General features: G+C 37.1%; 2 protein-coding genes across 8 annotated transcripts; one reads left to right on the top strand and one right to left on the bottom strand.

Annotated features, from left to right (window-relative positions):
• Positions 1-1,463: 1,463 nt before the first annotated feature.
• Positions 1,464-6,358, bottom strand: LOC117500560 (probable serine/threonine-protein kinase DDB_G0268078). Its single transcript, XM_034153453.1, has 5 exons — positions 6,254-6,358; positions 4,679-4,824; positions 4,088-4,226; positions 3,831-3,938; positions 1,464-3,246 (listed from the first exon to the last, which is right to left on the bottom strand). Exons 2-5 carry the CDS (start codon positions 4,822-4,824, stop codon positions 1,918-1,920), a joined length of 1,722 nt encoding a protein of 573 aa, XP_034009344.1. The 5' UTR covers positions 6,254-6,358; the 3' UTR covers positions 1,464-1,917.
• A 1,587-nt stretch (positions 6,359-7,945) lies between these two features.
• On the top strand, positions 7,946-13,579 carry LOC117500494. 7 transcript variants are annotated; one of them, XM_034153356.1, is made up of 10 exons: positions 7,946-8,042; positions 8,479-8,509; positions 9,514-9,974; positions 10,816-10,908; positions 11,097-11,402; positions 11,758-11,868; positions 12,269-12,382; positions 12,495-12,535; positions 12,760-12,775; positions 12,924-13,579. In XM_034153356.1, exons 1-10 carry the CDS (start codon positions 8,000-8,002, stop codon positions 12,953-12,955), a joined length of 1,248 nt encoding a protein of 415 aa, XP_034009247.1. In that variant the 5' UTR covers positions 7,946-7,999; the 3' UTR covers positions 12,956-13,579. The 7 variants fall into 7 exon arrangements, with proteins under 7 accessions (XP_034009247.1, XP_034009246.1, XP_034009248.1 ...); XM_034153355.1 differs by having other exon boundaries at positions 12,492-12,535; XM_034153357.1 differs by having other exon boundaries at positions 12,492-12,535; positions 12,760-12,779; positions 12,924-13,044.
• The last annotated feature ends 552 nt before the right edge of the window (positions 13,580-14,131 follow it).

The following is a 14,131-nucleotide window of genomic DNA, read 5'->3' as shown; positions in this document are numbered from 1 at the left end:
TCATAAGTATATTGAGTATCTTACACTCTAGGATTATTTAGCATGAAAGGTTTCAGAGTATGAATGTCCATTAATCAGTTCAAGGCAAGCACATTCAAACTTTCCAAGAATATAAGTTTAAATAACAATCACAATGGGAAATAACTTTGTTGTTGACCTGACTTTCAATCTAGCACTATTTATACAATATCTCAACAACTTCGGTAGCTACTTGCTTTAAGTTAAACAGGAATATAGTATGATATACAGCTCCAGATACACAGACAACTGAGAAAACAGTCCACACCGACTGTGGCTGTCCTTATTTGGATAGTTTCTGTGAACCTCAAATCACCTCTGATATGTCTGAATATCTGATGTCAATATTAGAGAAAGCTAAAATACCAATTTGAATGAAAACAATGTATTTGGTTTTGTGTGTCTGAGTAGTCAGTAAGCTGACACCAGTAGTTTCTTATATAGATCAGCAGCTTCTTTGTTACCAAGGAAGTCATTTAAGGAAGTGAAAATGATGGCTGAAGCAACTCAGCTGAAAGGATTGTTTTAGCTGTATTTCCTTGTCTTACATTGTAAATACCTTTGAGTGCATACTGTTGGCAAGGATAAGACAAGACACAAAAACATAACTTTTGGTTCTGGATAGACGCATAGTGGCTGATAGGAGCTAACATTGTCAAAGAATACCTATACTCAATAATGACCTACAGGCAGTGGCGGTTCTAGACCAATTTGACTGGGGGGGCCAGGCTGGGGCCAGTTATTTTCTGAGAGGGGCACAATAAATGCAGGACGAAAAAGACAAAGACAGTATGAATTAATTGCGCATAAGAAAACAATGCAATACAGTTATTGGTACACATATTTATTTCAGATACTTATAGTTACAGTTTTTACTACTAGAATGACAAATAACATTAGTTCCGCCTATTCCGTCAGCCAAGAAATCGTTTAATCATAAACTTTTCATTTTCAGGGGGGCCACAGGGGGGTCAGTGTTAAAAGTTACCAATTTGAACCAAGACATTTAGGCCAAAAATATGTTCCTCTACAAATCCAAGTTTAGTGGCTTTGGGCTGAAGTGCAAAGAGCTTTTCATACAAATTAAATAAAAAATGATAGCCGAGCTATGGTTGGAGGGCCAAAAACGTCTTTGTCCTTACCCAAACTGATCCACCAAGATTCATTAAATCATTTAACAAGTTTGTTTTTTAACAAACAAATAACACTGCACATTTTCCTAACCTGAGACTGTCTTGATCCATAAATGAAGTATGTAGCTTGTATGTTTAGCCATAGAAGTCACCAATTTAAGACCTAATAAAAAACAGCAAAAAACAGTATTATTTTATAGTTTGCTCCTGGCCCATGTTGTCTTACTCTGATTTCAGAAACCATTTTAGTTTACAGCGATCAACTATAGTTTTCTTGCTTCTTTTCATTACAAAAAACCCTGAATCCGCCTCTGTAATTGAGATATAGGGATTTATTTATATACAAAACCATACACATAATGTACGAGCCATGTTCACAGTGTTATGCATTCAGATACTGATAAAACATTCACAGATGGTTGTTCGTGCCTGCAGATATCTTTTTCTTGCCAAGTAAATTAGATATCAAACAAATTCCTAACATGGCTGAATAACTTGTTACAGCAGAACCAAAGCCCTTTCTCTATGTCTCCTCAAAACCATTTCAACCTATCATTTATTTTCATTTTCGTCTTCATGTGTGCAAAAAAACAAGCACCCACTGTAGTTTCATCTCAGTTTACATGTTGACTCATTGGAAAAGTATTTAACATGCTCTCTTAAAAAGATACCAAAAGCTTGGTGACCCTGCACTAATCGTTGAACCAGCACATTCAATCCTTTTATAGGAGCTACATTATCTGCCAAATAAGAAATCCCTTTATTCTTACTTGCTATTAAACTTGACATCACCAAACTTGACTATTTGTCCACCCTCAGTCACCACCTCCTTCTGCTCCCATGATTCAACCTCCCCGTTTTTCATCTCAAAGCGCTGCATCACCACCCTTCCTGTTGTGGGCAGGTTGCTGGGCAGGTTATGTGCAGCACCTTCGAAAAACTTCCCTTTCATGAGGTCTTCGGTGCGCTCAGTTCTGCCTGTCGGGACCAGACCCTGGTTTTTGTTCTTGTCCTCCGTCCTATAAGGGGAAGGAGGAAGGGGCATTGCTGCTCGAGGAGGCGGAGCTTTGAACTCTGGTTTCGGTGAGCGCTCCCATTTCAGCGGCGATTTCTCCCTGTTGTGTGGATCTCTGTTAAACTGTGTTTGAGCCCTGTTCATTGGCGATAGGTCTCTGTTCATTGGCTGTTGGTGTATGTTCATTGGCGATAGGTCTCTTTTCATTGGCTGTTGGTGTATGTTCATTGGCGATAGGTCTCTGTTCATTGGCTGTTGGTGTATGTTCATTGGCGATAGGTCTCTGTTCATTGGCTGTTGGTGTCTGTTCATTGGGTTTGGGTCTCTGTTCATTGGCGATAGGTCTCTGTTAATTGGCAATGGATTTCTGTTAATGGGGGTTGGGTCTCTGTTCATTGGTGATAGGCCTCTGTTCATTGGCTGTTGGTGTCTGTTCATTGGGTTTGGGTCTCTGTTCATTGGCGATAGGTCTCTGTTAATTGGCAATGGGTTTCTGTTCATGGGGGTTCGGTCTCTGTTCATTGGCGATAGGCCTCTGTTCATTGGCTGTTGGTGTCTGTTCATTGGGTTTGGGTCTCTGTTCATTGGCGATAGGTCTCTGTTCACTGGAGATGGATCTCTGTTCATTGGAGATGCACCTCTGTGACCAGGTGCTGGAGACAGTTTTCCGACACTGATGTGAGGTGTTGCTGGCTTAAGGTAATCTTTTTTAACGGGGTTAATGCCTGGACCTCCGACCCTTTTTATCTCACTCATGACCCCACCCATGGAGGCTCTCAGAGTAGGGTCGGGATCCACCATCCTACACACAACATGGCAGTAAGGCTGATCCTTCAGGATATCGTTGATCTTAGCTGGACAGACGCTGGGCGTGTACAGCCGGACCCGGGCACAGAGCTCGGCGATGATTTTACCCATGGCCCACACGTCTGAGCGCTGGTCCCTCTGACTGCCCCTCTGCAGAACCTCAGGGGCAGAGTACGCCTCATTCCCCATGTCTATGGCAGAGTTTTGACCATACCGGAAGAACTTAGCCAATCCCAGGTCGATGATGACCGCTCTGTTTGTGTCATGTTCCACCTGAAGGACACATGAACTTTATTGAATTTATATTCTTACAAAATTAAAAAACAATTCACAGAGATTTAAAAGCGGATAGACGTGCAATAAGGCCGTCATTCGGTTTCAGCTACTGCCCAGTGATTACAAGTATCATAGTCTACAGCCATACTAGCTCCACCAGTTTAGCTTGTTAGACTGGTATTCTTTTTTAGTGAGCATTTAAAACAGAGTCCATCTGAGGCTGCAGGTAGTCATATTAAACAAATTAAGCATTAGACCTAATGATGTAGCTGGATGAAAAGTTAAGGGCTCACCAAAGTTATTACAAGTTATCCTGAGGGTTTTTTAAAAGTGTGTATTAAATCTCATGTCAGTAGTTGGTAAGACGTTTTATTAAAATCTGGAAATGTAAACTTCGTCGTGGCGCAAGAGGAAATATCAGGCATTGAGCAAAAACATTGGGATTAGTTCTTTAAGCTCCATGGATATCTTTAAGAAAATGTAATGTCATCTTATAGTTACATATTCAGTCAGGACTATATGTCCCCTGTAAATCTCTATTGTTTTGTGCATGCTGACAGTCTGCACAGGCCTCCACTCACCATGATGTTTTCAGGCTTGAGGTCTTGATGGACAATATCTTTGGAGTGAAGGTGGTGCAGCCCTTCACACATGCCGGTGATGATAGTTCCTTTGATAGACGGAGTCAACTGCAAGAGACAGACATTTGAGATCAACTTTAACCAGACTGGCATCAAGTATGAGCCACATTAGAGTTACATCATTTCCCTTCAGGCCTCAATAAAACTGCTGTTCTGAAGAATTGTGAAGCTATTGTTTGTTGACATGATAACTTTACCTGTATTTTAGACTGTGATGCTTTAAAGATGGTGGTCTCCAAGTCTTCTCCAAAGATAAACTCTAAAGGAATAATCCATTTTCCGTCTTTGAGATTTATTTTCCCCAGTAGCTTCACAATATTTGGATGATTTGCCTTCCTGCAGATCAGTGGTGGAAAGTCATGGAGAGAGAGAGAGAAAAAGACAAATAAGATCAAATTAAGAACCAACTAGATACTTACTGGGTACCTGTATAGAGGGTAATTGTGTTTAAGAGAGACCTAGAAGTAAAAGACCCAACACACACATCAGAGATTCTTTTTTCAAAGAATGGTTCACCCTTGCCACATATTTTGGTTGGAAGATAACACCAACAATTGTTATGGTTATTAAACTGTGTGTTATATTATCTATATAGTGGCTGTAAATGGTATGTCTACTTTTGTCTTTTTTGGTATCGGATAAGAGTTGAGTCTAAAGAATTGCAACGTATTGCATTATAAGGTATACACTTACATTATTATATATTTGTGTTTATTTCTCTTTATCTTTTTATATCCTGCTTGGCTTTCTTTTGAGTCTGCAAACATAACTAAATCATGTGTACTTACTTGTACACTTCACTCTCTCTCTCCAGGTCGTGCTGTCTGATGAGGTGTTGCGGGACTTTCTTTATAGCAGCCCAGGTATCGTTGTACTTCTGCTTGTAGACCTTCCCAAAACAGCCTTTTGCGATTGTTCCGGTGGAGTATGCCATCTAGTAGATAGGAGGTAGATTGTGAGGGCATTTTGACAATAAATATGTTCAACCTCAAAACATTTAATTACAGGGGACTGAACTGCAGAAAAGCTGCACTTATGGCAGTTTGGTTAAGAACATGTTCAACATATTGGTATTTTTTTTTTTTAGGCTTTCAAAAATGAAGATGTTTTAGATGCTGTTCTATAGTCTGTTTGTGAGCGCTGTTCCTGTTGGCCAATGAATTGTAAATGTTGCTGGGATTTTTGGGACCTTCCTCTTCATCACTTTGTGTACTACTTGCTATGTGTTCGTTGTTGTGACTGTGCTACAAGAACAGATCAAATAACGACAAGGGTTAAGATTATGTTATCTTGACAAGCAAACAGACGACTCATGATACATTGAATTCCAATCCGCGTTGTACATCAGGTACATTTTTAAGGTTATTAAGAGAGCTACCAAACTAAATCAAAACAGTCTACAATAGTAGAAAGCACTGAGTTTTCTTCTAAAATGTTATACTTTTGGTTAATGTTGCCATTTTACACTACTTAATCGTGATTCTTAAGATAGTTTCTTTAAAGATAAATCTTGAAATACAAATATAAGAGTATTCAATTCAATATTAGATTTGTACCCAAGTGAAATAAGACTCAATCGCAAATAAATTATAACACTGACAAATGTTACTACTGGTAGTTTTCATCCAGGCAACTTTCAGCATGAATGGACCTGTCAAATAAATTGGATCAAAATGTTCAGTAAGGGAGTGTCAATGTTGTTTAGTTAGGCTGTGTGCTTGTTCTCCTTGTTGAGGATTTGGATCAAAACCTCTTTTTACCGCCACACATGTACCCAGCACAGTACACACATGTAAGTGTAGCCTCTGCATTTAACCCATCAGTTCAGTAGGAGCTAAAATATTAACCAATGTTTAAATCACTTAACACAACTAAGCCTGGTCTGATCTAAACATACACGTTTATCTTTTTTAAGACAGAAGAAGGGCCTCCAGTGAAAAGACTTAAAGCGACTTAAGTCCTTGATCATTTTGCAAAGACCCACGGTTATGTGTACATAACAGGGAGATTAAAAAAAGCTGACAAACTGGTTAGTCCACAAGAAAGTGCATTTGTATTATCCCGGACACAACGTTTGCTCATTCATGTGTCATACTTATGTTCCTAACTAAAAGCTTTAGAATGAATACTCATACTTTAGTGACTGACGTCTCACAATGTACAGACGGAGGGAGTACTGCGACTAGTGAACTAGTACATTATGTTATGTTTCTTAACATCTTATATCTGGTAGTTGAGGTTCTCTGGTCTGACTCGTTTACCCCGGAAAGGGTAACAAAGACCAAAGAGGTTATTACTAAATGTAACAAAGTTGTTAAAAATCGACGTTTACATATGTTACAGAAAGCCGTTGAGGTGCTTACCTTTCTACTGAAGAGAAACTCCTGCTCTGAAGAGAAACTCCTGCTGTGGAGTGCAAGCAGCTATGTCAGGTCTGAACAAGAGGGAACAGGGTTGCTTCTCTCTGTACCTGTTTTTCCACACCTCCTTGGATCTGAGTCATGGCCTTCCAGGAAATCATCATGTGACAGAATGGATGATGCTGCATGAAAAGCCACGATAAAGGGGAATTTCCAAACTGATCACCTGGTGGTTATACGGAAGCAACACCGATTATACAATTAAATATAGTAGATTTACAGTATAGTGCCTAAACTGTACGTGAGAGGTGTGGACAGATTATGAAATGATGGGCCTATAAGGACACAGAGGATGGGTCAGATTACTTACTAACTAATTTAACGTACTAATGTTCTCACACAATAAATAAATGTAATCTAATGTGAGCACTTTATAATTTAAAATATTGCAATTAATACTTGAAAATAATTAGGGATGCTCCGATCGATCGGTAGAGAGTGAGTCCAATTTTTCATTCATCTGTCCTTATATGAAGCACGTGGGTGTTGTTGTTTTTTCATCAAAAGTTGTATTAGCTCCACACCCAGTTGAAGTTAAACACGCCCTTTTGTTCAACCAGCTGACATTAAACAAAGAGTAAATGTATGCTACTGTGATTGGCAGGCAGTATTAGTCAGTTTCCAGAGGAGAAATGTATCCGAGGCCCCGTTCAAAGACTCATGTTTAAATGGTAATGTCTCAGCACATCAAAAAGCTGCTGTACAGGTTGTCACACAGTCCTTAAAAGACGTCTTCAATTCACTTCAAGTTCTCGTTTTCATCTTTAACTTCTTAGTTAGTTAGTTCTTAGATCTAAATACATAAGCCTCACAATAATATTGTATGACTTTTGCTTTTTATTATTTACATCAGGCATATAGTATTAGTACTCTAGGCTATTTTTGTTGTTGTAGGATCTTTAAAAAAAGTGTGGCTTTATTGAATGTAAGTGTGAGTTGTTTTAAACAATATTTTGCTGTTTTTCTTTGGTTTAGAATTTCACTGGGAATCAGCACTTTTCATACTGGAATCAGCATTTTTTATTAATTTAAATGTGTTTTTATTTGACCTCTGTATTTTTTTCTTTGTCTATAGTGCAAAACAAGAAACAAACAAAGTGATAACCACAGAAACATTGCAGTGTAGGGTTTATCATGCTAGTTTAATTTACTTGATGCTTCTTCAGTGAAATTGGGACACGGTTGAGTTTAAACTACAATGAATATTTGTGCAAAAAAAACCCTGAGAAGTAGGTCATGTTCACATGTTCATGAACAGAAATAGGATGCATCTTTCTTTCACTTCTGAATCCGATTGGTTGCACATGTTAATCTATAGCTAAATGTATTTTGATGGTTCTTAAAGAATATCCTATTCGTACAAATCCACTGTCCTCTGAGGAATAAGAGCACCCGAAATACCAGTAAATGCTGTCAAACAGGTGGATTAGGACATTTAAGAGAAGGTTAAAGAAACATTACAAACACACTTTCCTCCAGGGTAAACATGCTGCATCAGGCTGAGTGGAGTGCACTTCAATAGAGATAATGATATGTTGTTTCCACCAGATGGAGATCATGTATTACAAATGATTGGTGACGTTTACGGGAATCCATGAGCATTTCCTGGTGCTGGTCATTCTATATCTCGTGTCACTACCAAGGAACATCTTAGCCTCTGTGCTGTTGATCATTTTAAAAAACAAAACCATGACCAAACCAACCAATGACTTTCTCCAACCTCAGCCGCAAAGTAAGTTTCTTTTTTTGAATTATATCATTTAAATGCATTTGGTGGGAAAGACAAGCTTTTTTATGTGCTGAGTTTTAAGGGCTGCTGCAAGAGTCATTCATTCGAGCATGCAAACCGGCCTGTGCACTCTAAGGACGAAGCTAATGTAGTTTTTAAACAAATCACAAGTTTTGTTAACTTCAGTGACCACAGAAATGATTGTGTTCATATTTGGTAATCTGAAATGTTGCTAGTTAGTTACAATTTTAGAAAAACAACATGATAAGCAATTGTGACGCAGTAATAACATTCCTACGCAGGAAGTTCCTGTTATGTGGTTTTATCAACAACAATGCTATCATTTGTGTGTGTATGTAAACAATGACTTTTTAATTTGCATCTTATCAGTTTTGTAAGTGATAACTATTATAACTGTTTTTATGTTTTACATTTGTAGGTGGCCAGGGCCTACACACCCAGGAGAGCGGGTATGAGACTTTTCTTTCAATTCCTAACCTCAACCTTGTTATTAACATTCTGAGTGCAACATGTTAAAAGGTTCAATGGGCTTTATTGTCATATTCACAGCTACAGTGTAGATATGAATTAACAAAACTTAAGTCCCAGGCTCCTTCAACAATGCAACATAAATATATATAGGACATAAAACAAAACAATAAAAATGGTGCAAGCTCATGAGTTTAGCAGTCTTATGGCCTGTGTGCATGAGTATGCGTTTGTACTTTTGAAGTAATACTGTGCGTTTCTGATTTATATTGACTTTAAAGTGTACAGAGATTTTGGAAAATGTATTTCTTAATGGTAAATATTTTGAATCTGAATATCATGTTTTCATGATTTCAGGTTATATATATATATATATATATATATATATATACTGTTAATAAGTTCTCAGAACCTTAACCCAAGTAAAAGTACAATTACTTTGGTCTTAAAATATTCCACAATAAGTAAAAGCAAAGTAAAATATACTTGAAGTACAGAAAGTAAAATAACTAATTCTGCACACTGACCCATTTCAGAATAATAAAAAGTACAGAAGTATTATCAGCTAAATGTACTTACTGTAAAGTGTCAACAGTTAAATGACTTGTGAATGGATCTTTTCACAGTATTATATTATTATGGGTATTATGTTATCCTGTTTTTATACATGTAACAGCATTTAGATAGTAGTACAGCATTGCTTTATACCATACCAGCATATATAGTAACTGTGAGTGATGGAGTATAAGTATAAAGTAGTATTAAATGGAAATACTCAAGTAAACTACAACTATGTCAAAAAAGTACTCAAGTACAATACTTGGGTAAATGTACTTTCCTACATTAAGTCAAAGTCAAAGTCACCTTTATTGTCGATTCCTCTATTTGTGTTACACAGACAGGGGGACCGAAATTCGGTTTCCCACCATCCCAGAGATACATTATATATCACAACTAGTTTGATTTATTTCCCTTTTTAATACAGTGATGATGGCCTCTCCTCCAACATGAAGCACACGTTCATTGATCATAACAATGGAAGTGCGCCTCTGCCTGTAGCAGATAAGGGCAGCTGTGTGAAACCAATTCCTAAGGAGGAAAGAAGCACAGTTGTCCCGTGGTCACACACCTCAGTGTCTGAGTATGCTACTGGTCCAAAAACACACACTGTGTTTGCTGAAGAGGAGTTCAAAAAACCGCCCACCCTTATCGTGGCTAAAAAAATCAACTTTCCACCACAAGCTGTGACAGACAACATCCCAGAAGAGGAAGCTGTCAAGATCGTATCCGGCAAGACAGCCATTACAGAGGAGCATGCAGAGGTAGAAGGAGATGAAAGCTGCACTAAGATGGACTCTGGGGAAATCCCTGAAACACCCAAAGGTCCAACACTGGTCGGCAGAGAAGGGAGAAGTAAGGGAAGAACTGCTTCAAAGCACTGGAAAGGTAATTACATTTACATTTGTATTCATTTTATATGATTAAAAATGCATTTCTTGAAAATATATTTCAATTTTAGTTATTTTAATTGTATAGAATAATGTGCACATGTATATGCAGTGTTTTATTACACACTCAGTGGCTACTTTATCGCGCCTGTACAAAGCATTTTTTTATTTCCTCTGATAGTTTTTATTGAATGAATTGGATATCATGGATATTTCTCATCATTACTCTTATCATTACGTAAATACATAGGCACATACCGTAAAATGCGAAACCTACACCTATTCAAATGATTACAGTTAAAAACAACAGCTATTCCATAAATTCATTACAAAGACCTCTTAAGGTTTAGGTTTTAGGTTTAGGTATTGTCAGGAATGTGTTACTTCAATTATATGTTTATTAAGAAATGTTTCAAATATTTACTGTCCTCTCTATTCACTTAGACAAGAGGGTCAGAATATAGAAAACATCTCCGCTTATAATGTAATATAATGCATTACAACACATCCACTAACTCTGACCACAATACTAAAACATAGAATCAAATTAACTCCTCTTGTACACAATACAAAATACTTTAATAATGTATTACTCTTAACATACTCAATTGTCCTAGTAAAGCACTCTAAAGTGCATTTTATTTGTTCGAATGGTCCTTTATAAATAGAGTTTAAGTGATTTATTAGACAAGACGACTTTATGGCAGTGGATATTGTTTTGTGTTGCATGTAGTGTTTCTAATAAAGTGTCCACTGAGTGTATAATTGTTATGTGTCTCAGGTATAATATGCATTCATTTATGAACTGTAATACAACCATTTGATGAGGAAAACTACAGTTTTTTTTCCAGTGTTCCAGTGTTCCAGTGTTTTTCCCTTGTTACTACTTGTGATTCCATTCATGGCTGTTGGTGTCTCGGAGGGCTCTTCTGGTACGTGTTGAAAAGTGGATTTAGTAATGTAACACTATGTGCAGAGCACTCCTAAATGTATTTCTTTAATTAGGTTTGATTGCATTGAATATGAACCGAAATATTTTAATTTTAATGAACATTGAGAACTGCTTTAATGCACAATGTTTTAGACTCATATACTCTCTGACATGGGGCTCATTCTTCAGCAGATCGAGATTGTAAATGTAGAGACATTCAACCCACCGCAGGCAAATGCTATACCTGCAAGGACAAGGACGGATGCAGTAAATTGAAGAAAATATATGATTCCCGGGTTTACCTTAACCCCAAAGAGATTTACCAAGGAGACAATACAAAGTTTCCAAGATGCTCTGAAATCTCTCCACCTGGTGATAACTGTACTGTGTGCCTGGACCTGTCTTCTTCCATCAACATCTTCTGCTCAGAGCACATTGAAGAAATATTCCTGGTAGAAGGCAATGGAATCAACATTGGCACCGTCTCCTTAAAATGTACGTATACAATTGTATTAAACATGATCTCTGCTGTTTTCCTAAACATCTAGTTTCACACTGAGCTCTCTCTATAGGTTTTTTAAGCATTGGGGCTGCATAAACATAATGTTCCAGCAGCATTGAAATAACAATATTACATTTTGCAAAAACTCCACAATACACATTGAAAAATATACAATTAAGAATTGTTAAAACAACAGAAAATAAGGTTTCTGCCAGGCAATTATTTAGCTAACTTAATTAGCCAACTATTCTCTTGCATCTTGTCTTGTCTAATCAGTTTTGTATTTTACTTTTAAGCCAAACGATTGCTGTTTGGTCATTAGCAGTTGAATGACTTTCTTTTCTTTAGGTGTAAAGCTGCAGCCCCCTGGCCCAACCTCACATAGTGTCTCACTGTCTAATGTCTCACCAAATCCAAATGTGCATTACAGCACACGTCGTGGATTGATTTCTAGCTTTGGTATGTATTTAATCAAAGCACTAAACGTCAATTTAATATTATTATGGCTAAACTGCATGACTGTGCCCTTTTCCATGTTGTGTAATGTCTTATTTCATTAAGCGTATTTCTATGAAGTTAGCCGAGGCAGTCTATGTTTGTTATTCTTTAAAGTGGCTCACCCCTTGACGGATAATACACACCAGTTTTTAGTTACATTAATACGCAGTCCTGTATTACATCCTACCATAATGGAGATTATAACTTTCAGTTTTGATTGAAACAGTCTTTTTTATTACCAACCGATATAGGCAGCATAGGTTAAGATAGGTAACAACAACCAACAAAGATGTATTTTACTTTTGATTTAAATGATTGCTGCTTAGTTATAAAACGTTGAATTGCTTCTTCTTTTCTTTAGTTGAAAAGCAGCAGCCCCCTGGCCAAACCACACATCACAATGTCTCAGAGCCAAATGTCTCACAAAATCCAATTGTGAAAGGCCGCACACATCTTGGATTGATTTGTAGCTTTGGTATGTATTTAACAATAGCATTGAAGGTCAATTGAATATGGTTATTGATAAGCTGCATGGCCTGACATGATGATCTAACATGACAGCTATATGTGTTTTTATTTTTCAGTGCTTTTTTTGATCGTGTTGGCAGCGCTGGGGATCTCCTATCATGTAAGTCTGACTCAATATGTTCAATAATCACACAACTTTCAATAATCATTGAGACTGAATTACATCAAATCGAGTTTCTGCACGAGTCATTGAATATATTTTAGGTCTTACATATTCCAAGTAAAGTTTATTTAACACCATTCAAAGGATAACAATGTATAATGTTTGTAAATGTAATATGTCACATTTCTCTTTTTAAATTGCTTTTTTTCTTTTCTTTTTAGTGCTACAAAAAAAGAGGCAGGTCTGTAAAATATCACAAAATCTCTAATCTGAGTGTTATAATATTAACTCCAAAAATAAAGGAGGCTCAGAGTTGACTGGGAATATTGTTCACTCAACAGATTCACATTTGACACTAAAATCATGTTTTTTTCTTTTCAAATAGGATTTCAATCGGTCAACAGTGAAGAAGTCTGAGGAAGGAGGAAGTGTGTGGACTCGAGGCCTTTCTGCTGCAACTCATGATTATTTTATTATTCATTTAGCTGTTGATTGTTTTCTTAATAATGTTAATTGTTAGGTCTTTAAACATTCAAACCATGTCATCAAGTAGCTTGTTTTCTTCTTAAAAATAACAAATAGATTATCAATATAAATGCTGATAACTTCTCTGTCTTCTTGTATAAAAACTGGCAGAGGTGGGAGAAGTACTCAGATATTGCACTTAAGTAAAAGTAGAAATGCCAGAGTGTAGGAATACTCAGTTACAAGTAAAAGTCCTATATTCAAAATGTTACTCAAGTAAACGTAGAAAAGTATAAGCATCAAAATATACTTAAAATACCAAAAGTAAAAGTACTCAATATAAAGATTGACCCATTTCAGAATAATATATATGTTTTGAAGTAGGATACAATGGAAGTACTCAAGTAAAGTACAAGTATCTTAACGTGCAATACTTGATTAAATGTACGTGACTTCCACCTCTGAAAACTGGTTTCAGTTGTACTTGCTGATAACAATGTTGAAATAAGAGAGCTTTTTGAAAAAATGGCATAATGCACATGTGTATCCGCTGTCTTAATAAAAATAGCTTTGAACAATAAATGGTTCTGTCATTATTTAAAGTTAAATTAACAAGTGTTTGTGGTGAATAATCATTATCTGCAAAGTGAACTGTGGTTCTAGCTGTCAATTAAATAAAGTGGAGTATAAGGTAATACACATGGGAATAATCAGGTATAGTACAGGTACTTATAAGTTGTTATAAACGTGGTCATATGCAGTTGTTCCACCACTGAGTGATAAGTGCGGTAATACTGAGCAATAATTGTCACACTTACAGGAAGTAGGCCCTACGCCAGCTCTCTCACACATGCACGCCCCCCCCCCACACACACACACACACACACACACACACACACACACACACACACACACACACACACACACACACACACACACACACACACACACGATGAGAGTTGAACATTAACACACAATGGTGCTTTGACATCTTATCAGTGTCTGGGTCGTACCAACTGGCGGGCAGGTTAAAGGTAGTTTATTGGTTACATTTTTATTTGGGCGATTACAAAATGTGTTGAGAAAGGGATGGTTCCGTATAAAACGATATACTCCTCTTATTAGCAG

The sequence above is a fragment of the Trematomus bernacchii genome, unplaced genomic scaffold (genome assembly GCF_902827165.1).
Source record: "Trematomus bernacchii unplaced genomic scaffold, fTreBer1.1, whole genome shotgun sequence".
NCBI classification, from domain to species: Eukaryota; Metazoa; Chordata; class Actinopteri; order Perciformes; family Nototheniidae; genus Trematomus; species Trematomus bernacchii.
The sequence above is the reverse complement of the archived record's forward strand: the minus strand, read 5'-3'. Positions and strand labels throughout refer to the sequence as shown.